Consider the following 24,748-nt stretch of genomic DNA (forward strand, 5'->3'; position numbering starts at 1 on the left):
ATTACAAATGTATTATTTTGCCATTTATTATCTGTATATACATCAGTCTCCACTTATGGGTGCCCACAGGAGGAGTTCTAGTTATTGACAAATACATTAATAAACACTTATATATTCTTACAATTTCATTATAGTGTGTTTTTCCCAGTTTCAATGTTTGTATACTGCTTATAAATGCTAAATAGGGGACTTAAAGTAAAGTGTTACAGAAACATGTTAATTTAGATGAGAAGTGTTTATTATACTCAAGAGAATAAAGTTGATGAATGAAAGAAAAGTGAAGAGGCAGCTTTGTTATTCTTAGACCCTCATCATGTGGGCCTCAAATGTAAAGTTTAGCCTGAGGGTGGCGCCAGAGAAAGCAGCCATTTTGTTACATATCAGAGACATACTAGATATATTCTGTACAGTACATTTAGGACATCTCAGATGCAGCTTATAAGGCATAGCTTTATATTGCTGGACTCTGTACAACTTTCTGCAATATAAGCTGCACTTTATACTTAACTTTGATCTCTGAGGCTGAATGTTAAGATGCTAAACTTAAATTTCCCACTGTTAGCATAATAAATATATGTGAAGGCAAGACAAGTATTGAATATTAACATGCTGACATTGAGCATGTAACATCTGGCATGTTGGGATGCTAATGTTCAAATGCATTTACTAACGCTTCCATTTGAGACACTGATCATGTCCACAGAATTTTAATAATAATTATAAAACAATGTTCTGTTATGTCCTGAAGGAAATGGATAAAAAGCAATACAGTTTTCGAAATGTTAAGAGCTGTGTTGTCAAACAGATACTTTTAACAAGCTGGTTTAATAACCCGCATCTGTGATTTGTTGACATTAAGAATAAACCTAAATTGTATGACTTAGGACTGCATTGGTAATGATTGTTCTTGTAAATACGCAGACAGGTTTTAAGTCCTACCACTGGCATCGGCGGGCGAAGATGAGATTAAACAAAAAGCTTTTGAGGAAATCATATCTTACAGACACAAAAGCAGAACAAGATCGACTGGGTAAGATTGACATTTGATTTGCCACCAGGTTTTCTAACAATTACTGGCAACACGTCAGTGATCATACCTGACATAAGTCTCTGTAATACTGATAGTAAAGACTGTTAGTATGAAAAAAAAGCACAAAAACAAGACCAAAAAATAATGCACATAGTAGAGTATAATAGTGAAATAAACAATGAAAATGTTAAACCGATAACACAAGACTGTATCTTTAAGTGAGATAATGAAAGTATATTAATAGAAGCAGCAGAGGATAGTGCTTCAACATGAGCTACGGGACATAAATCAAGACACATGGTGAAATGTGCCAAAAGTTTGGTGAGCATTTCTATGGAAACCCAGCACTAATGGTAAATGATCTCTTGATGTATCACAAGATGTCTGTTATAAATGTCTGACCAGTTAATCTTAACACAACTAAACCTATTCTACAGTATAATGGCCAAACAAAGGCTTGTACTCTATAAATCATTAATTAAAATAATTTATTTATATCCTTTTGGACAGCATGTTTAGTTCAAAGCACAATTTATTGTTATTATTTATTATTCATTGTATACCAGCTGCATGATTATTCTAGATATCCTAGTAAGACGCTACAGAATCAACTTTGTATTTACGTGTGTTCTCATAACAACATTTGTAAATATGATAAGATCTGTTTGATGTAAGGACATTGGATCTGATTGCTACACACACACACAGACTTTCTTAACTTTCAAAACATTTTATAATTAAAGATGTGAAAACTGCTGCTGGATTTAAACCATGGATATCCCGGGGCCTTGTTTTCCTTCATGTTATTTGAAATTTGAAAATAATTTCAAAGGGAAGTGTATGTCTGTGTCCTGCACACTGGGCACAGTATGAGAGCAGGAGCAATAAAATGGAAGTTGCATTAAAATGAGATGGTACTGACCTACATCAGTGGGTGATTTATGAACGTTTCTGTAGACTCTGATTGGAGAAAGTGATACTGTGTATATATGTCAATGTGTAATTTGTCAAGTGCCCCTCAAGTTGGACTTCAACACCCGGAAAATGTATTTGGCTCATTAGTTTGCTTCAGGACAGAGATAAAACTTAGAAAAGGCACGTGACAATGCCAGGATATCAATACCGTGGCACACTTCCATCAGCCTTCCCGGATTAGAGATTGCACTCACGACCTTCCCAGATTTGGTGATATAGTTCAAGGGCTCAGTTCCAGTGCCATCCAGTTTCTTAATTAGCCCAATCTGCAATGTCCACGTCACTGGGTTACACTAGGTTAACATCACAGCAGCTTAGTATCAGGAAGCCAAAACAAATAAACTCCAAACAACAGCAAACCAAATCCTGCCTTATTAAGTCTGCTCTCATTGACATAAATGGAGTGGACAAAATATAAAAAATATCTCTCAACATAATGTTATTTTATAATGTGAATGTGTGCCCTTTATATAAAACCTACACAGTATGTCTCAGCTGGAATGAACCAAACTATAGGATTTGATGAACAGACACTTTATTCATTGTATATAAATGTATAAATGCATCTGTGTACACATAAAACAAAATTGTTTACATTTTTTGTACTTTGATTCCAGACACTGATTATGAAACTTTGTAAACAACTAATATTAGCTTCCCCTTTGACCGCAAGATTAGAGAAATGTAAACAAATAGCTCCCTGTAACATACTGGAATGAGGTTTTTTTTTTTATTTCAACTTCTATTTTCCACTATGAGCTGAACTCAGTGTTCCCACCAGCAACTAATTAAAACTGGACAAGCCATGGATGCTGCCCATCTGTCTCACTCAGCCTGAATAGCTGTTTTGTGACATGACTGACTGAAATGTCAAAAATTGCACCTATGTAGCTAATACATACCTTTATTTCAGAGAAACCTCACAGCCTTCCTTGATATGCTCTGTGATGAGCTATCAGACCCTTTTGACAAAGTCTGCAAAACAAAGATGATACCAGTGGTTACTGGCGTGATCACTGCTTATCTGGTAAGTTGCAGGCTTTAATGTTTCCCAGTATAATATTCCTGAGTCCTGTTGTCTTTGCTTTCTCTATATTTCTGATTCTTTTGAGAGGTTTATCCTCAACAAAGAAAGTGTTCGATCCCTCTCTTTGTGGAAATCACAGTCTCCCTGCAGATTCCTTCACTTCTGTCACTTGGTGTCTGACGATGATCTATTGAAAGAGGTCAGTTAGCTAAAACTTGGAGGGAACATTTGATAAAAGGAATATTAACTGTGAAAAAATAACATTTTTATCTCTTTGTGCTTAACTCCACCTGCCATTTCTGTCTGTCAAAAAAGGAGGACCCCACATGCCTATTCTGTGAACGTATTATCAAATGGATGGATCTGATTGAAGCAAATCACATTTTCGCAGTGAAGCAACACATTCGTGAGCACATGAACAAATAGTATCTCTTTGTCCTGCACACCCATACAAACACTTTACTTCCATCAGACAGCACTGTAGACTGTGTGTGTAAGATATGCAGGCTCACTATTATCTTTATTTTACATCCTGTTGTTCTGCAGGACATTCTGACTAAGTTACTGGATGAATTTTGTCAAAATAATCCCGACCATGCAATGTGTCAGATATTGGACACCAAGGATCACAAGAAACTGGTGCATTTACTCTTGAAAAAAGCCGTGCCAAGGATCACATGTATTGCTGTCTGTGTTAGCTGCAGGAGGCACCTGTAGGTGAGTCTGATGATTTTCATGATCAATTGCATAAGAGATCAATTATTTTTTGACAAATTAATTGTTTAGTCTATTGAATGTCAGAAAATTGTGAAAAATTCCCCTTCACAATTTCCCAGGATTGAAGGTGGTGCAAATCCTCACATTTGAGAAGTTGGACTCAGTGAATGTTTGACATTTTTGGTAGAAAATTTATTTCAGTTATTAATCAATTATCAAAGTTGTTGTCAAGTCATTTTCTGTGACAACTATTGCACTACATGTGTGCAGTTATACAGATTTATTGCCCTCAAATGTGATGCAAGTATACATTAGTAGTTAGTATACATGTAATTTTTCAAGCAAAAATGGCAAAAAAATCAGATTCCAGCTTCTTAAATGTGTATGTTTTCTGATTTTCTTAGTTTTCCTTGATAAAAAAAAACAATATCGTTCATTGAAGACTACTACTTTTTCAATTTATAGACCAAACGATTGATCGAGAAAATAATTATTAGTTGCAGCCCTGCTCTCAAGGTGGAAAATGTTAAGATAATGAAACACAAATTTAATAGATCATAAAACATATTATATCCATGCTCCTCTTTTCAGAGTCGGACTAAAAGTATGAGTCAACTTTGATGCCCAGATGGATGATCCAGGTCTTTCAACATCAAACTGCAAATACTTCTGTTACTGCTCTACAAAGTGGCATCCTGCCTTGTAATTATTTCACAAGTTGGTACTGATTTAATATCTTACTGAATTTGTCATTTTGCATCATATATTTTGTCTACATTGAGTTGCTTAGCTTGACAAAATATTGTAGACAAAAAGATTATCTGAGGTAAAAGGAATGTTAAAAACATACTGTATGAACACATTAACTGTAACAAATAAACCTTTTAAACAACTATTCTGTGCACTTAGTCAGATTTTTTACTAACTATGATTATGAATTTAACTTCTTTTCTATACATGAATTATGCCAAACTCAATCTATGAACTTCTCAGACCATGATTTTAATCATTAGATGGATTTGAGGTGAATTCCTTTATACAAAAAGATGCACATTACTGATCATGTAAAGCTGTGTGTAGGTACGTCAATCTACATGACTGCTGTAATTCACCTGTTGTTCACACAAACACACACTGTAAGTAGTGAACTACTCTTGTGGTTTTATGTCAAGAAATGTAAATACCGCCTGAGGAAGTGATCATTTTTACAGCCTCTTTCTACTGTGACCAACTTCTGGCTTCATGTCCTCAGGACATTTTTTATCTTAACATTTTCTCATTCGTTACAAAATCCACTAAATCAGTTTAACTGTCGTGTCAATCATTGGCATTAAATCTAATTAATCAAGTATGGTTTAGAAAGGATAACTGACTGATACAAAGTAACACCAAACCTGGAAAGTCAGCCATTAGATTTTATCTTTAGACTTTATGCCTCTGACTTTTTTGGGGGTTTTATTCATACTTATGTATTTTGACCCAGTAAGTCTACAGCTTTGCTCGCAGCTCTGTCAGGGTTTGAGCTAATGCTAACATGCTAACATCTGCTAATTAGCAGTAAACACAAAGTGCAGCTGAGGCTGATGGGAATGTCAGTATACCTTTGCAGGTATTTGGTCAAAGTATTACATTACTGCAGTTCATCCTGAGGGGGGCGGCGATTTCTCAACCAAATTTCATGGGAATCCATCCAATAATTGTTGAGACATTTCAGTCAAAACCATAAATGTCAACCTACTGATGGCACTAAAGGAGAACTCAAGTGATCACCAAAGTCTATCGGCTTCATCCTCTTGGGAACATGGATGTCTGTAAAAAATTTCATGACAATCAATCTGTTAGTTGAAGTAAAATGGTGGTGTGCTAAATGGGTAAACCTTAGGATGCACTTACTGTACTAATAACACTGCTTTTGAAGAAAAAGGGTTGAAATTTAGGAAGACAGGAGTCATGAGTATATAAAAGAAGTTTCTTGATGAGATGTGAGGTGGCACTTCATGTTTAGTCTATTTACTGATACAGTACAGTGGAAATTCTGGAAAATTGAGGGTGGTTTCAAAGCATAAGGATCACATGTCTCACTTGTGTTTCTCAAACTAAAACTGAGATTAGAAATTAGCCCGTGGTGCTGTGAAACATTTATTAGCTTCAATGTAGGCAATGAGTCGTGTAGATGTAGAGAATATAATTTTAAATAGTACTGGTAGAGAGAATATGGAGCCTTTTTCACTATAACACCAACTCTGATTGTATTTGATATTTAATTGATATAATTCAGTGAAGTGGATGATATTTACAGATAAATTGAAAAATATATCTCAGTATTCACAGCTAGAATGCACCAAACTATAGGATAACATGATATGACACAGTGCAATCATTGCATATTTTAAATATAACTACTGTACAGTACATCTGCAAACACATCTGAGTCTTTAAAATAAATGATGTCAAGTTTTTGTACCTCGGTGTGAGGAACTGAAAATGCAACTTGACTAATATTAGCATTTTGAGAGGTAGAGAAAAAAAAAAGTTCCGCTATGCTGCAAAACAAATCTTATCATACTGGCCTGAGTTGGGTGGGGGCTATAGGTGGCTGGAGGATCCTGTCAAATATAAGCTGCATTTTTCTGTTCCCGGCACAGATCTGAGGAGGGAAGGCAGTCAACTAAAAACCTGAGAATACGTAACTGATGATGGCCTCATTCCAGTTTGCATTACTTCTCTTCATTGGTCTCCAAGGCTGTGGTAAGACATTGGAAATATTATTAATAAGATGATGAATTCACTATTTGAAGCATATAAGAAAAATGTCAAATGATGCTACAAATTACAATAAGGGTGATTAACGGCAAATAATTTCCCTGCAGCTCTGACTTTTAATATCAATGGTTTGGAAAATGATGCACTGAAAGCAGTAAGTGATGATTTTTGATTTTTTTTTGTAACAGTCACTGTCTTTTGCATTCAAAACATGAAAAAAAGAAAAATTGTGCATGTATCCTACAGAAACACAATGTATTAAACAACAAATATTATTTCTAGAAACAAACATAGGGGTATCACCCTAATTCCTGGGTTTGGTTACTATTTTTTGTGTATATTAAGTACTACGATTGTAAAACAATGTGCTCTAAACGGCCTATTTTGGAAGTATAACAACAGTGTTATGTGATAATGATGGTGAGAGTGGAATGATGGTTCAGCACCATTATTCCACTCTTTAAGAAAACGTTGCAATTATTAAAATTAAAAGTGATGCAACAAACGTAAGGAAATAGTGTTGACCTCTTATAGAGAACTAAGATTTTCGTTTCTTCAAAATCAGGAAGTTGATCGTCTCTCGAATTCAACGTGACACGATGCCACTTTCAGGAAGATCAAAAATATACCTACTCTCATATGCTTTTTCTAATGTTTCAGTTTTGAGTCTAATTGAAATGACGCAGCTACTAATGAGATTCTTCTGAACATAACATGTTTTCAACCACAGAAATGATCGAGCATCATTCACAAATGTATCTCATGCACACATTAACTTAGATTATGAAGCCTGTGCGTGTATCACATGTGCGTGATAAAATCAGTTTAAGGAGCTGATTCAATTTCAGTACGTGACTCTGACTTTCTACTCAGACTGATGACGCCTGCCAGGACTGCACCAAAATATTTGAACTCCTTGCTGACCTGCTTTCCAATGCAGATCTCCAGGTGAGTACAATAGTTACCTGAGCAGCAAACACATTCCAGAGGATTATTTGCTCACTGATTGTTATATTGTCAATATCCACATTGACAAGTCAAGATTAAAATACACACTGTGCAATCTCAAGTGCTTGCTAGTATTTGTCGATGAATAGTTTTCACTACTGTAAATACAAAAAAACCCACTTAAAGTTCCTGGAATTATTTTACACCTTTTATCAGCACATTCTACTCATTCAGAGATGTAAATCATTTGTAATCAGTCATGCATACATTGATATATATCACACTTGAATGCACATGCACAATAAAGGAAAGGTCCCTTTTTCTAGGTGGTACCACACCACTTCCTATTTTCTATCTTGGACTAAAGTTGAAATGAAATTTACTGTAAGTTTCAGTTTCAGTCAGCTCACCTGACCTCAAAGATCCGCTTTTCTCTGAGCCCAATCTGGTCTTTGGGGAGTCCCATCTGAGTCCAAAGAGAGAAAGCTTTAACTGGTTAATTTCTATGACCATGAGTAACTATTTTGAGTCACACATCATACAGGAAGACATTTCACCACTCTCTTTACGCTCCATTTTGGTGAAAACTGTGGGTTGGAATTGGGTAGCTGTGAACAGAAAAGAAAAAATACATCAGTTCTGTAACATTTTATCTACACATCGATTACATTGAAACCATCAATTACAGGACATAAAGTGTAAATGTACTATGTATGGTGGGTGGGGGGGGAAGGAAATTATAAAGGTAGAGCTGAAACAATTAGTTGATTGCCAGAAAATTAATCAGCAGCTATTTTGACAATCAAATAATTGTTTCAGTCACGCTTTAAGCAAAAATGACGTCGTTCTCTAGTTCCAGCTTCTCCTTTGTGAGGATTTGCTGCTTTTCTCTACTTTATGTCATTGTAAACATTGTAATCTTTGGGTTCTGCAGACCAGGTTTTTGTAGTCAGATAAAACCAGACATTTGAAGATATCATCTTGGACACTGTATTCTGAATTTTTGTAGACAAAACAATTTATTAAGAAAGTAATCTGCGGATTACTATATAATGAAAATAATCATTAGTTGCAGTAAATTATCAACTTAAAAGCATTTTTAAAAATTCAAAGTCTAAATCACTGTCAGATCTTGCTGTAAACAGTGTTCATGGCTACAGGGACCACTGGGGGTGGTTTTAGTTAAATAAATGATAATGATAAGACATTACGAATTAAATAATCATATGAACAAATATATAAATTAACCAATAAATTGTGGGCTTAACAAATTACCAAAAACCAACTCATAATCATGACGTTTTTTTTATTTTAGTAGTTGCAGTGCATTTCTACACTCAGCAAGCACTTTATTAGGAACACCTGTACAATCTAATGCAATACAACAGCTTCTGCTTTATGTTTATTATTGAGGTTGTAGTGGGTGCTGGTGGTTTACTGGACTCCATTATATTGAAAAGTGTCCCCCTCATGTATGTTAATGGGGTAAACACAAAGTAGAATTATCACAAGTGTAAAAGCTCGTATTATTAAATTTAATTTATGGCAGAGCTGTTGCAATTGAAATGGCCTTTTGCAAATGTCTGTTTTTACTTCATGTCATCAGTCATCGCCTTCTCATCCCTCAGTCAATCAAGCTCAACAACTTCAGCCAGCTAACACCTGTTGATAAGTCTACAAAGCCTTGGATTTTTTATTTTGCATTAAAGTAGCTTTTAAAATTCAGTTACCTCAGCAGCTTTGTGAGTCTACAGATGCCCCTCAGTAAGAGAAAGACACAACTCTGTGAAGAGCAAGAGGAGTTTTCTCTTTGGCTTCTCTGGTTTAAAGGCACTAGACAGATACCCGTCAGATGGCGAGCTCAAAGATGACATGTAATTGACATTGTTTGTCCACTATCTTGCCTACTGTCTGTTTGACTTGATTGTAGTTGGCAGAGAGGACGATTTTGTCAACAATCATACTCTTGCTCGGTGTTTAGATTTAAGCAGTGGTTCTTACACCAACTCATCCATAACAGGTCCACTGTCCTGAAGACCAACATTAAAGACCTCCTTTTATTCCAGAAAAAGATCATGGATGGCATCGAAAATCTGTGTGACCACCTGCCCGGGCCAGCCAGTACTGCCAAACTCTGTAAAGAAGAGGTGGAGAAGATGCTTCCAGTGGCCATCACCTTCATCACTGGTGCTGTAGTAAGTTGCAGGCAACAATAATATCAGGAGTAAAATAATAATGATGTGTCCTTCACTCTTTGCTGTCTGTGTACACCGCATTTCTGATGCTAGTAAGAGACTTAACACATAATCTCTCTTTCACTGTAGAAACCAGCAGAGATCTGCAAAATCCTTGGGCTCTGTGGTTCCTGTGAAAAGCAGAAAATGCTCAGCTATTTTGTCAACGAGGCCCTTCAGGCTGCTATGACAAACCAAAATGTCAGTTAAGTACAGCCAAGAGGGACACATAAGAAATTTTAAATGGGAATATGCCCCAATTTTATCTCTCAGTGCTTAACACTCTCCCACTCTTGTGTTTAATTTTGTCAATCAGGCGCTGCCCACATCACAATGCTCCTTCTGCATTTTTCTTGTCAAGACTTTGGAGGACTTGCTGCCTAAACAAAGGACTGAGGTGAGTCACACAGCAGCAAAGGAACATGTACACGTGAACAAAGACAGTATCTCTTTGTAACGCACACCCACGCAGACACCTAAATGCCACCAGACAGCACTGACGACTGTGTGGACAACTCTTGTTTTACATCCTGCTCTTCTGCAGGGCGCTGTGATCAAGCTGCTGGAGGAGATTTGTCATATCGTGCCCTCCTCCTACCGAGCTCAGTGCGAGTCTGTCATCGGCAAGTTTAGCAAAATGGTGCTAGACGCCATCTTGGGCTACGCCACCCCTCAGTCCATCTGTGCTCTCATCCACCTGTGTAAAGGGCAGGAGGCGCCAATTGTAGGTCAGTTGACACAAGTGCCTCTCCTTCAAAAGATCGTGAAAAAAGTCAACACATTTTCTAACAGCCCAGTGTTACATTTACAAATTACTCGTTGCAGCACAGGTGTAACTGATAACATGAATAACAGCTCTGCTCCACTTGTAGGCCGTGCCAGTGAGCAACAGCACATTTTTACATTTTCTAGAAGCCAGAACCAGAAAATGTTTACTTGATAAAGGATAAATTAATCAACTTATTGCATGTATGTAATCAAGACAGAGATCAGACATGAATGGGACACCGTTCTGTCAATTAAACTTTCATTTCAATGTCTTTCTCTCTCTCTCAGACCCGTGCACCTTGACGACATACAGGTGCAGTGACTTCAAGACTGCTGTCAAATGTGGAGTAAGTAAACAGCTATTAAGTTATAAAGTTGTTCAGCTTATGAATGCTCAGCAGTGATCTCATTTCTACTTACATCTACTCTATGCAGACTGTGTTCTACTGTCAGAGATTCGCCTGGAAGCCCCTCAACTAAAACACGCTCTAACGTGTTAAGGTAGATGGAATTTTGTGTAAAAATTTTGTGAAAATTGAAATAAATTAAATTAAACATAAACATTGAGTCCCATATAAAATATCTACAAATTCCTCTTTTCAGGATGGGACTGAAAATGTGAGTCAACTTCAGCGTCCCCGCGGACACCCCGGTCTTACAACATTAACCCGCAAATATTTCTCTTAACTGTTTGATTCCTTGTGGCTTCCTGTTTGATAGTGCTTATTTCCCCAAAGTTTTTTTTTTTCCCTTTCAGATACTGATTTAATATTTTACTCCACTTTTTGATTTTTGCATTGGATATATTGTTTGCACTGAAATGAAGGAAAGCAAGGCTTAGCTTGACAAAATATTACAGACAAAAGGATTATTTGAACTTTGAAGATATGAAAGCTTGGTTCAAAAGGTCAAATGCTTAGTATAAGTAAAAAGAAAAAGAGTTTCACAATAATTCTGCATACTTGATTTTTCCTTTGATTTTTTTGTACTAACCCCTATTCTGTACATAAAGATTTGATGACTGTTGGCTTTACATGAAGTTTCTTTCACACATTCAGATGACCTCTGGAGATTTTCTGAATGAATGTTAAATGAAATGAGCATTAAATTGGCTGCAAAACATCACTGGATCTGAGTGGTCCTCTCACTTTAAAGTAGCACTACAACTATTTTAAAATTTATCTACTGTACATGAATTTGTCACAGACTGGAAACATCTGTATTATTTGTTGGTAGGCTCTATTTACAAGTCTGAATCACGAACCTGATGGTAATAAACGTGATAGTGGTTTCTGAGCTTGAACTGTAATATTTTTGAGGTTTCAAAGTAGTGAAGTGAAGTGAATGTGTTTTCAGCAGTCATACATTTTAACACATGCACATTAGAGGTTGTGAAAGCCAGATAAGACACTTTTACTTCAACTTGAGGAAGTAATCCTTTTTAACAGCGCCTTTATAAAGGACACCCACTTCTGCCCTCAAGCTTTACTGTTCCTCATTTTCACCATTTTCTCATCAGTTGTTGCAAATAAACTCTCAATATAAAATGATCATTTCACAAAATTGAAGGTCATAACATGTAAAGTATGTTTAGATTAACTCATGCGTGTGAATTTAATGCGGAATCACTCAAATCTGCTTTATAATGATACAAAATACTGTACACAGCCAAAAAAAAAAAGAACATGTGTGAAGCAAGAGTGCAATTTATTTGAAGGGTTTAAAAGAGAAGCTCAACAACCAATCAGACTCCTCAGTATGAACTATTGAACAGGGTATAGGAAGAAAGTGGGGCAGGGGGATCAGTAGGTATGAAGTCAGATATAGTTGGGGGTATTGCAGAAAATGAGAAAAAGGCACTTTTACACATTCAGCAACCACACTGACAACTCACTTCTAATCGTTTAAAAAATAATAATTTAACAGAGAAAACGTGTCTCCTCAAAACCTCCACAAGAGACCATGTAAACAGGCTGGTTTCTCTGTACAACACCAACCAATCATCTGTCCCGTCTGCGGATGTGATAGAAGATGCAAACATATTGTAAAAAAAAAAAAAAAAAAAAAATCTTTGGGAGGTCGAGTCATTTCACGTGATGATCACTGACACCATGATTAGGATCAAACATACTCTCAGCTCTCAACTCTGTGGCTCCCCTGAAGTTTCTCTGTAGTACACTCAAGGAACCACAAGGTGATGCCAAAAGAGCCAAACTATAAAAATGAGATATCAGTGTTACCAAAGTAGTGGGGGTGGGGTGGGGGGGGGGGAGTCTAGTATCAGTGTTATAGATGTATATATTGGGACACAGTGCCACCTAGCTTCATGCTGAAAACATTGCAGACACACTTAACTGCACATAGCTCAGATCAGAGACCAGCTGTGGTGAATTTAAAAGTGAATAACAATCTCACTCAGGCTTGAAGCCAGTTTAGCTTAAAATCTGCAATTATATTATGCAGATACACATCCAGGAGTAAAGTCAAAGTGAAGGACAACTTGGGAAGCATTCAAAAGGCATATATACTGTGTATCCACAACTTCTTAGGTTCAAATCTGGCCAAGGCCTCATTCCACTCTTCATATGTATTTCCTGAAAGTAAACTCTGCAAAAATATCTTTAAAAAAAGGACAAAGAGAGGAGTCAAGAACCTTGACATACTCCGGTTGTGTCAACTGAACTAATCAGAAAAATTTAGACTTGTGCCATCTATCACCCATGGTTTAGTAGACCAGTCCTGGTGTAACGAATGAACAGGTTTTTAAAAACAAATAAATAAATAAATTAAAAGAAAGGCTTCAGCTGCAGCGTTCATTCAGGAACCGCTGTACAGCCCAAGAGAAAATGTGCGATTCCAGTGGCAAATTCAAAATCTACAAGCGTTACATTACATATCTGATCCCGCATCGTCATCTGTACAAAACTGACTACTATACCATGTCTTACATTCACTATGCTGACTGAGCGCTGCCTCTTATGTCTTTGTCTTGGTCTGTCTGTGGCTCTGCTCGTTCATTTTCCACTTGGGGGTGCAAGGTGAGGCAGAAGGTGTTAGGACCCTAAACATGTACGACTACAGTAGGTGGAAAACCGTTTTTAGATACAAAAACTTGTCACACATTTTTTCAGTTGTCCTTCCTTGCTGGTCAAACTGTTAGGTCCCACAATAGTCAAACACCATTCTATAAATTATTTCAAGTACAGTGTCGCCATGGGATAAAGGTAGCCCATGCCCAAAAGGCCACTGAGTCCGGGTTTCTCTGTAGCTACACCCAGATTCAGTCTCAAGAAGGCTGAGCGCTGTACCTTTATCTTGGTCAGCAGAACATTGACACATTTAACATCATTTGGAACATTCACATGACATTTAAACCAACAAAATAAATTACAAAAATGGAGTGATTTCATTGTGCAGCCCAACATAACCACAAGGTCATTAGCAGCTTCTGACTTCTCTGTAAAACGTCAGAAAAAAAAATGGCCTGAAGGGACAGCACAGAGAAGGAAATTAGCAGATTTTATCTCGCTCGACAAAGTGTATGCTCAAATCAGACAACTGGCATTTCTTCTGAACAGAAATGTAAAGCAATCTTCAACCTTATTTGTGCCATCAAATTTGCAAAAAATGGAAGGGGAAGGGGGAGGGCTGTGAAGAGAACAGAGTTGATGTTTTTGTGATGGGAAACCATTATTAGCCCAACGAAGTTAGGTGGTGGGAAATGACATAAAGCCATTAAAGAGAAAGCAACAGAAGATGCCAGCCGCTTGTCATTACTACAACTCTATAGAGATTGATTTAAAATGGAGAATACTGGCAAAACACCATCATTACTGGTAAATACTAGCATGGTCCTGTTGGACATCTGCTATCTAACAGTTAGTCCACTCTCTAACAGAAACCAGACGACCATTAATTATGCAAAAATGAGACAAGCCACTAGGATACAGACAAATATGAGGTGGCAGCACTGCTCTAAACCGTAAGCACAATTTCTCTCATAACTGTATGTCTAAATAACATGTCTGTTCCATTTTTGCCTTGGCATCTGAAACTGTTGTTTTCTCTTCAAGGATGTGGAAAATACTGAGTACTGAAGGGAAAAGGGCATCTTTCCATTTAGTAGAGGCTGTGGTGATGTGGCTGTTTATGAAGAGGGAGAGAAAGAGAAGGAGGACGGAGGAGGGAGGCAGACAAACACATAGGTTTCTCTGTAGTACACCTAAGGCCCACTGGGAGAATAAAGGAGGGGTTCAGTATTTGAGGTTCTTGGGCACCTCCCATGAAAAGACATCACGACCAAAGTGACCATAAGCTGCTGTGCGCTGGTAGATGGGCTTCTTCAGGTCAAGCTCCCTGTGACAGAAACAAAAAATATGTATAAATAAGCAAATAATCTAAAGCTAAATTAATTTTGTAAAAAATAAAAATCTGAAAATGCCAACAATGGGAATATTAACTGCACAGGGGTCATCAAGCAATATTTGTTGGCAAAAATCTGAAAGTTGACACCACATACTTCACGATAACTCCTGGACGGAGATCAAAGTTCTTCCTCACAATGTCCAGCAGCTCCTTCTCGTTCTTCTGGGAGGTGCCATAGTGGAAGATGGAGACAGAGAGCGGGTGGGCAACTCCAATAGCATAGGCCACCTAAAACAGTTTACAAACACAGTTTAAGCTCACATATTAGAAGTTGCACAATCCTTAACGTTTTTTCAACACTGAAAATGTTTATAATTTCTATTCTGGATTAGAAAAACAACAAAAAAAAACAACTACAAACATGAATTCAAGTGAAAGGAAATATGAAAACTAAGACCAATAAATCAGACAGGGTAATCTATCAACATCAGTTTACCACAGATAAATCAATAACAGCTGCCATATGTGAAAATGTCAGTACAGAAAAGCCAAAGACATGTTCAAAGTGATCTAGAAACAGTGTCTCCATTGCATAGTACACAAAAAAGCACTGACAGATGTATTCTTCAACTGTGGCCAATATATTGTTATTTTTAAACTCAAATATCAACATCAGCCTTCAAAAACTAGCATCAGTCAGTCTCTATTAGCAATGTAAGGTCTAAAAAAATACAATGCCCAAAAAAATCTAATTCAGAACAGAGGAAACTAAGTAGTAACGCACACAAACAAACAAACCAAGGAAACTAAACAAAACCATTTATTTGCTTAAAACAATACACCACCCATGTTTCCTTGCTTTGTACAATTAGACAAATCACCTGCAGGCTTGAAAGGCAGTTGTTTAAAGTTGGTAGTTTTCTGTTTCACAGTAAACAGCTGCTGTAGTCAGTCAGAACCCACATTAATTACAATGTACCGCAATGACAACATGTTTTCACAGCAGGAAAACATACCAAAACATCTGAAAAAATTCTAATCGTGACAGGCTGGTGCGTGAGCGTTTAATGGAAGCTGACCACAGCTGCTGCTCTTTGTGAAGTAGGAAAACTATTAATTTCTAACAGCCACGTTCAAGCCTTTTGGGAGGAGTATCACTTTAACACAGTGAACTGTACACTCACCTGGACCAACACACGCCTGCAGAGCCCAGCTTTCACCAGAGATTTCGCCACCCAGCGGGCAGCGTAGGCAGCAGAGCGGTCTACCTTTGTGTAGTCCTTTCCAGAAAAAGCTCCCCCTCCGTGGGCCCCCCAGCCTCCGTAAGTATCGACAATGATCTTACGCCCAGTCAGACCAGCATCACCCTGTGGGAAGTTACAGGCATATTACCCAGAGGACTTTGAGGGCTCGGAATAAAACTGAGAATAACGTGTTCAATGAAATTTTAGTCTAAATCCCCCAAATGGTTAACAGATGCAAGTTGAAATTTTAATTTGCTGAGGTGTTTATGACTACTAAAGAGGGACAGAGAGATGTTAAAGAAGTTCTGTTCTCACTTGCGGTCCCCCAATGACAAAGCGGCCACTGGGCTGCAGGTGATAGATGGTGTCATCATCAAGGTACCCACTGGGAACCACAGCTTTCACCACCTGCTCCTTCAGACAATGACGCATCTCATCCAAACATACACCTTCATCGTGCTGCACGGAGACCACAACGGTGTGGACACGCAAGGGCACCATGGCGCCTCGATCCTGTCTGTACTGAACAGTCACCTGGAGGACAAAAAATATATAATAAAGAATAAATATTTAACAAGAGTTTAAAGTTTGTTCCACTTAAGATTTGTTTTACTTCCAGGGTGTCAGAACCTTTCACGTTTTCACAAATACATTCAATACGGCTTGTAGAAACACACCCTTGCCTTAAGTAATCTATATAATTGTTAATTATAGTTAAATTATTCACTGGTTTCAATTCTTAAATGTGAGGATTTGCTTTTGCTTAATCAATAATGAAAATAATCTTTACTTACAGCCATAATGTTTAGTAGTAGCAGTATGTCTTTGCACACCATTTTAAAAATTTGGACAAAAACAAATCGAGCCCAGGAAGTAAGAAAACCTGCATTAATAGTGTTTTATCTTGTAAGTAAAGCAGATGGACTGAGTGGATGTGGAGGCACAGTTTCCTTGTCTTACCTGAGTTTTGGAATCTGGTCGGAGCCATGGCAGCGTTCCATTTCGGCGTAGTTCAGCCATTTTGGCATTCAGCTTATGGGCCAGGATGATAGTGAGAGGCATACATTCCTCTGTTTCATCAGTGGCATAACCAAACATCAGACCCTGTGAGAGGTGCAATATGATCAGTATCAAATTACAGCATGAATAGAGGTCAAACTGATCACAAACTATGTTACCATCACATTTCTGGCTCAAAGTTACCCAGCTGTGGAGGATAAATAGATAGCTTGGCCAGACAGGTAGAGTACTTTATTAATCCTTAAGGGAAATAAAAGTTTTACAGCAGCCACTTGACATAAATCAAATATTAAAACAATAAAGGTAAAAGAAACAAATACAATTAAAAGCTAAATTATATACAATAATTAAATAGACTAACTGAAATATTAAAAAATAAATAAAAATAGAGACTACTACTTCTATTACTATTTGCTGAGCATGCACTGTTCAATGATGTTAATATACTATAGTATAGTACACTGTACATTAGTGCAAGGAGTTAGAAAAAGATACACGAACGTAAATGTTCACACGTATAAACCATCACTGACCTGGTCACCGGCTCCCACATCCTCTTCTCTGCGATCCAGGTGAACACCCTGAGCGATGTCAGGCGACTGCTGCTCCAAAGCCACCAGCACATTGCAGGTCTTATAGTCAAAGCCTGTGGGATGGGACAACTCAGCCTCAGTGAACTGTTTCACATGCCAATCCTCACCCTTTAAATATGTGTCAATTCTCTGGCAATTTCAACTTAATCTGCCTGAATCACGTGTGAACAAACTACATGAATCAGGTCTGTTTAGATTTGTCTCTTCATCCACGTACAATAGTACAACATCAGGAAATGAAGCCATTTAATTAACTGTTGTTGTGGAGCTGAAGACATTTCCTCATTCAGCCAAGGTGGCATTCATTGTAGCAGTTTTGTAAGAAGGTGATGCACACTGGACCTCGGCATTTTTCCAGGAATCTCTCTGGTTCAGCCTGGAGGGTCAGAGCATCCCCTTGGGGCAGGGGTATTACTGAGACAGGATGTTTGAGCGCCATGTTTTCCTGTTTGCATTTAGAAAGCTGCTATTGTACAACCTCCTTTACATTTTTCCCCAATGACCCAACCTGGGGGACAGGACATTACGTAGGAAGGGCAAATAACCTTCGGTGCCTTTGTGACAGGTAGCCTGAATCTTTTAGGATATCAGCTACTTAGGCTGTGTAGGAAATTCTCTATAGTGTGTCAGATGGCAAAAACCACAAAACTATCTCAGACACATCTCAAGTAATTACTCACATCCGTCTTTATCTTTATTTTTTGCTGCCTTTGCAATGCATGATGGTACTTGGCTCTTGGTTAGTGACCATCAACCATTGTAACGATAGACAATACTATCATTACTACTATTAATCTGGAGGAAATGCCTAACAATCCATGTAACTGATTAGGTTGCATGTTTGTTAATGTCTTTAACTGCACAAAGCTCAAACTGAACTCACAGTTTCTTACTCTCATTACTGTACCTTTGGAGGAGTCGTCGTAGCCAATATGCTTGACTGCCTCCCTGACAATCTTCTGGTAGTCAACATTGGCCCTGGAGGTGATCTCCCCCGCCAGAAGGATCATCCCCGTCTTAGCTACAGTCTCTGAAAACACAATGAGTGTGAGAGATGAGAATCAGACTAAGTAAAGTAGATCATTAAGAATAAGGAGGTGAAGGTGAATTGAGTACACTGGCTGACACACTGAAGCAGGTTTAAGTAACATGCTGACAATTCTTACATTTGTGTTTAGAATAATTATACTTGATCGACATTAAGAAAACTTGTTAACTGAGATTTTGATACAAGCAACACAAGTACTAACAGTATGTTAATTTAAAGATACTCTACGTTGATCATGTACGATAAAGCAACAACATAAAACTTGATGCAGGATGTGAACTGTTAGTCTGACCAGTAGCTGCACGATGTCCCACACGGGTATGTTCTGTTTAAAGGCTTTGTAATCTCATTGATATAGAGGTATGGTAGTGTTTAACGCCCTGTATCACTAGTTTAACAGACTGTCTAGCCAACTAGAGCTACAATGATTAATCAATTAGTCGATCAACAGAAAATAAATCCCCTACAATTTTGATAATTGATGAATGGCTTTGAGTCATTTTAAAAAATATTCTGGTTTCAGTTTCATAAATGTGATAGTCAAGTGATTATCTTCTATATCTTCTATGAGTCTATGGACTATTTGTCAGGACAAAAGACATTTTTGGTTGCATCGTGGGCTTTGGAAAAGGACGATTGACATTTTAAAAAGGATCAAACAACTCACAACAGATTAATCATTAATGAAAATAATCACCAGTTGCATCTCTAAAGCCAACATCTCGTTCTTCCTCCTTATCCCCTCCTTCCTCAACTTCATGCTCAAACACTTGTCACTCATTTTTTGACAAGCAGGTCTACTTTGTTAAATAGCCTAACGCTGGGGTAAAGCCCCAAAACAAACAGCAAATTCAGCTAATTTGCAATTTAAACATCCAGTCCATTAAAGATTCTATTTCAAGCTTTCTGAAACCTGAGAGCTTTTCCTGCTTTCATCACCTGCAGCTCTGATGTATTCGCTCAAAAATTAAGGTACCAGAGAACACTATAAAAATGATAAAAGAGGACTTTCAGCTCCTGAGTTTAGTTCCTGGGGCTCCTTAGTACTTGGCACAATTTGATTAAAATGGGGCTATACTCCACAGGAACCATAAGATACATAAGAAAATATTTCTCAACAGAGGAGAGAAAAGATGCAATAAATAACACAAGTGTACCTGGTCAGATCCAATTTTTTCTTTTGCCAGATGGCTCAGATTGCACATGCATGTTTCAACAATAAATTATCTGTCACTCTGTAAAACACCAGCCCTTCAAAGACTTACCACATGCTACTTTGGCATCAGGGTCTTGTCTGAGGTGTGCATCCAACACGGCATCACTGATCTGGTCACAAATCTTATCTGTGGAATAAAACATAAGTATTATACAGAACTCTTGTCAACTCTCATCATGGTTGTGCCTCAGTTTTTCTTATGAGTAAATATGCACACATTGTAGACGTATTACGTCTTGATGGATTATCCACCAAGCTGAGCTTCACTACAATCAAATGGTTTACACTCTTGGCAACAGAAGTGTTATTAGGTTGTTGGAAGGACAGGTTGTTTTACGGATTGTTTTACTGGATGTATTCCAGTTTTTGATCAACTGGAGCATTAACTGTTTCCATGCAAGACTAATAAGAACATATTAGATTCATTTTATTCGAGTTCAGAAATGGCGCATTTGTTTTACAATGCTCATACATACTAACCAGAGTTGTGTTTTCATCACTGGTGTTTTAAAACCCAGATAGTGCTAAAACCTCCGATTATACTGTGATACTGAACCTGCACCCATTTCATGATGTAGCTATTTTTTTTTTCTTTAAATTGGAGATGGTTTGACATAGTTTCAGTTCATTCAAAGTATAACCAAAATGGACAAACAAAACAAAACAAAGCAAAAAACAGGCTGACAATAGCATAAAACAGTCACAAAGAAGGTGTGGTGTTAAAATTCAATGAATGCAAACTTAACACTTCCAGCATTAAAATGACTGATTTCTAGAAATGATTTAAAAATATAGTCGCTGGTGGTACCTCAGTTGGGTTTTAACATAAGACAGAGTTGGTCTGAATCTACATTTGGAGTTTCTTTGGCATCTTTTCTTTCTGCAGGCCTTCACCTCACAGTGTCTAAGGGATCCATAATGGTACAGACAGCCATCTCATGGGCGTCTACAGGTCTAATGATGACTGATAAGTGATGATCTGAACCTCACTGAATAGTAGTTTCCACACCGGGAGCTCTCCTTCTTGACAGTCATTCCCTCCACACACTCATTCAGGACTTTGTTACAACATCTCAAGGACAGCTGAAGCTGTTCGGATGCGTTAATACAAAAGATTTTATTCTTTTCTTAAATACAAAGTGTAAAAGAACACTTTAAAAGATCATTATTTGTATCAAACTCTGCAGGTGCTTCTACTGTCCTGTAGCTATAAAGTATGTGGATGTGACTACTTTACTCCTACAGTTGAGCAGCAGCCCCTGCAGTACCTATATTTAGGAATACTGGTAAGCCTATTATCTGCGGCAATGGAGCTGCCCCCACTGCCCCACTGTAAGACTGAAAACTGCAGTGTATTGTACTACAAGCTGTTGAAAAGCTCTGTAATCTAAACGTTGTTTGTGACTTTCCATGTCAAGGTGCCGTTTTTAAAGCTCAACATGTGTCACACTATATCTGTGTTCTTCTGAAATAACAACATTTCATCGTTAATTGTAAAACAACAGCTTTTTACTTGCTTATGAGCAGATTTTAAGACACTTTAATGAAGGCTTGTCAACTGAGAAATTTCTTTGGACAGTCTAAGGTTCATTCTACATTTTCTATACAGTAGTAGTTTAATACAGACAATATTAAGGTAATTTAATTCTGAATGAGGTCTGCCAAGTTACCTGGACATTTCTTACATTGACCAGATAATAACAAGCCTGAGCACATGTCACATTAATTAGTTAGTAGACACTGTAATGATGCAACGCACAGGGACTTTACAACTGCCAGGGGCCCCCAACTAAAAGGGCCCCAAACAGCTATAGAGTTATTATGATGTTTAGATATGAAAAATATTGAATTATGTTACTATTCTGACTTATAATACCCCGAAATAACTTACAAAAGGCCCCCAAAGAACTACTACTTCAGAGGAAAACGTTGTCCCACTACGTTTACCTGACAGATAATTGTTACTGGTTATGTTGCAGATTCAGATTTCCCTCACAACATATAACAAATAAAATATGATGCATTATTATGGATTAAACTATCCAGCATTATATACGAATTAAAAGCTCCACCTTGAACAGACATTAAGTAAATTTAAGTACGCTGTGCTAATTACACCTCTCACCCGCTTCACTTTTAAAGTTACTATGAAGAACTTTCATTTTGTGTTGATTTTAGCGCCCCCTGTGGACAAAAGCAGTGGTGTTTTCCCAGAGTGAGGACTGCATTTCCCATAAGCACCTCCATCTCGTGTTGTAAAGATCTTGGCTAGCGCGTGCATTTGTTTTGTAAGCGAGTGAAAGAAAGACGCTACTTATTTTTAATACTATTTTTCTTTTTTAAACATAACTGTTTGCAGGATGCATAGTGATGACATAATCTATCTATTTGTAGCTATGTAAGATTAACAATTGTAATACAACTTTGTTGTAGTACCGTTCATACACCTAGGGTACATGTAAGGCTGCATTCACCACCAAATCCGGCAATGCGGCACCTTCCTGCAGGGTTGTCCTTGCTACACTGTCACTTGCTCTAGTCATTCACTCTCTAGCTAGCTCGACCATCGCTGCTCTCTTTCTAGACAAGAAGTCTAACTTTACTTCTAATGCTATCTAATGAAGAGAAATGTCCCCCTCACGTTGTAGTAGCGTCTTTGCACTACTCCGTGCTACAATGCTACATGTAATGTAAACATAGGCTCTTCCAGTCTAAGTATTGTAAATTGTTTCATCTGATGTTGTGGGGAACCCGAACTGCTGGCAGGCATTTAGAATAACTATATAGAAATAGCCAGTCTTCTTCCTGATGGTCTTGTTTGTTTATTTTGGTCATATAGCATCAGAGGCATCATGAGACTGTTTCATAACAAGTTAAAGGTTGTAGTGACTTTAAATATAAATCTGCATACAGGACCTCTATGTTCACTATGTGGTATTTATAGTTTTATTTAAGGAAAAAAGTTTTAAGTACTTCTTCTACCACTGCCAATACCAACATTCCCAGTTAGGGTGAAAATAAAGCAAGACGGCATTTGAATGGGGCCCCCAAAGTCACTAAATCCGCCCCTGGTAAGGCAGTATGGTGGTTAAGCTATCCTGTCTGAATAAAATAAAGACCAATTACGGTTATAACCGGCTGCATACACAGCTACTGTGGGCGTATATAGACAAAGCATGTTGTGAATTTAACCGTGAGGTTATCTGCATGTGACTGACAGGCACCAACAGTCTTTAACTAAAGTGATGCAGCTTTAACAGCTAGCAGCCGCTAAAGGTGCCACTTAACTCCCCCCAAAATGAATTTCCTCAGCCTAAAAAGCCTATATATGGGTTGTTGTTGGGTTATGGAGGCTAACCTCACACTGTGTAGACCCACTTTTTAACAGAGCTGCCAGAGGTACAAAGAGGATGACTTAGTGGACAGATAACAACATGCCCTTGTTTGAGAGGCTAACAGGCTGCTATCAGGATAATTATATTGGTAAAAAGCGTATATTATCTCCCACAAAGACAGCTACTAGTTAAAACTTACCGGGATGCCCTTCTCCGACTGATTCAGACGTGAAGAGGAAGCAGTCTTCATCAATGAGCGAGTTGTTATGGAAACCGTTCAGCTGACCGTTCATTTTTTTAGCCAATAAACACGCTGTTAGCACACAAGCTAGCCGTTCAGATAACGGGTCCTGCTTTACAGTTCAGTGACAGCGGACGGGTTTTCAAAAAGCCTTTTAACCCAAGGTCTCCTGCTCATAAACACACACACAAAACACAACACGGCCACGCTGCTGTAGGTTTGAGCTCACCCGGTGGAGTGCACGGTGGGTCAGACTGACAGCTGCTCTACTTATACGGCTCAACAACTTCTCCAGACCCCTCAAGTCGTGTCTCTGCAGCCAATGTTGCTGCTGAGCACAGACCATGTGGTGCAGATGGGCGGGCTGGAGAAGATGCCCCTGAGGTGAAACTACTAAAAACCCCTCAAGTGATGACCACCTGAACAGCTGTCTCATGTTTACATAGTAAGTGGCTCTAACTTTAGGACATTTATAGTCCAAGAATTGAGTTTTTACACCTAATTGAAGAACCTGTAGAAGACAGAAGTATTTCACTATTTATTTATTTATTTATTTAGATAGATAGATAAATAGATAGATAGATAGATAGATAGATAGATAGATAGATAGATAGATAGATAGATAGATAGATAGATAGATAGATAAAGCAGGTAAAAAAAACAAATGCAATTCAAGTCTAATTTATATACAGTAACTATACAATAACTTAAACTCTGGTACTGTGGAATAACCCTGAAACACTATAATACCCCACTACCCACAAATTAAATATATTTATTTTAGTCTAAAATACAAAATGTGCAATTAATTTCACTCACTACTGTATGTCTGAACAGACTGTATATACTGTACATAAGCACCTATTATATGTATATAAATTAACTAATTAATTAATTATTTTTTTACCATTTAATATTTATCTCAGCACTCTTCACTTCTTTGCAATATTTGTGTCCTGTTTACAGTTCATAGAATCTGTTTCACCTGTATATAGTTATTCCTTGTGTATATTTCTGAAGATTATTGTGTTTTTATTCTTGTATGTGTAAAGTATACTCAGCCAATAAAGATGATTCTGAGCTAACTCAAATATAAAAAATAAATAGAATAGAAACATTGTCTATGGATTGTCCATTGTCAGAATTGAATGTAGTAAATATTAATACCTGAATAATCTATGCAAGGCATATACATATGATAACAGCAGCATATATAGACAGTAC

At 37.6% G+C, this 24,748-nt stretch overlaps 2 protein-coding genes across 2 annotated transcripts; one reads left to right on the forward strand and one right to left on the reverse strand.

Annotated features, from left to right (window-relative positions):
* Window positions 1-6,317: 6,317 nt before the first annotated feature.
* Window positions 6,318-11,587, forward strand: LOC121885718 (prosaposin). Its single transcript, XM_042395426.1, has 10 exons — window positions 6,318-6,497; window positions 6,620-6,666; window positions 7,386-7,460; window positions 9,527-9,655; window positions 9,785-9,895; window positions 10,011-10,091; window positions 10,239-10,422; window positions 10,751-10,809; window positions 10,898-10,963; window positions 11,066-11,587. The coding sequence occupies exons 1-9, from the start codon at window positions 6,443-6,445 to the stop codon at window positions 10,940-10,942; spliced, it is 786 nt and encodes a 261-aa protein (XP_042251360.1). The 5' UTR covers window positions 6,318-6,442; the 3' UTR covers window positions 10,943-10,963; window positions 11,066-11,587.
* Window positions 11,588-12,152: 565 nt separating this feature from the next.
* Window positions 12,153-23,869, reverse strand: mat2aa (methionine adenosyltransferase II, alpha a). Its single transcript, XM_042396028.1, has 9 exons — window positions 23,483-23,869; window positions 19,998-20,075; window positions 18,592-18,714; window positions 17,625-17,737; window positions 17,032-17,175; window positions 16,387-16,605; window positions 16,012-16,194; window positions 14,982-15,115; window positions 12,153-14,818 (listed from the first exon to the last, which is right to left on the reverse strand). Exons 1-9 carry the CDS (start codon window positions 23,574-23,576, stop codon window positions 14,716-14,718), a joined length of 1,191 nt encoding a protein of 396 aa, XP_042251962.1. The 5' UTR covers window positions 23,577-23,869; the 3' UTR covers window positions 12,153-14,715.
* Window positions 23,870-24,748: the final 879 nt, after the last annotated feature.

Source organism: Thunnus maccoyii, chromosome 19, assembly GCF_910596095.1.
Source record: "Thunnus maccoyii chromosome 19, fThuMac1.1, whole genome shotgun sequence".
In the NCBI taxonomy this organism is placed as follows: domain Eukaryota; kingdom Metazoa; phylum Chordata; class Actinopteri; order Scombriformes; family Scombridae; genus Thunnus; species Thunnus maccoyii.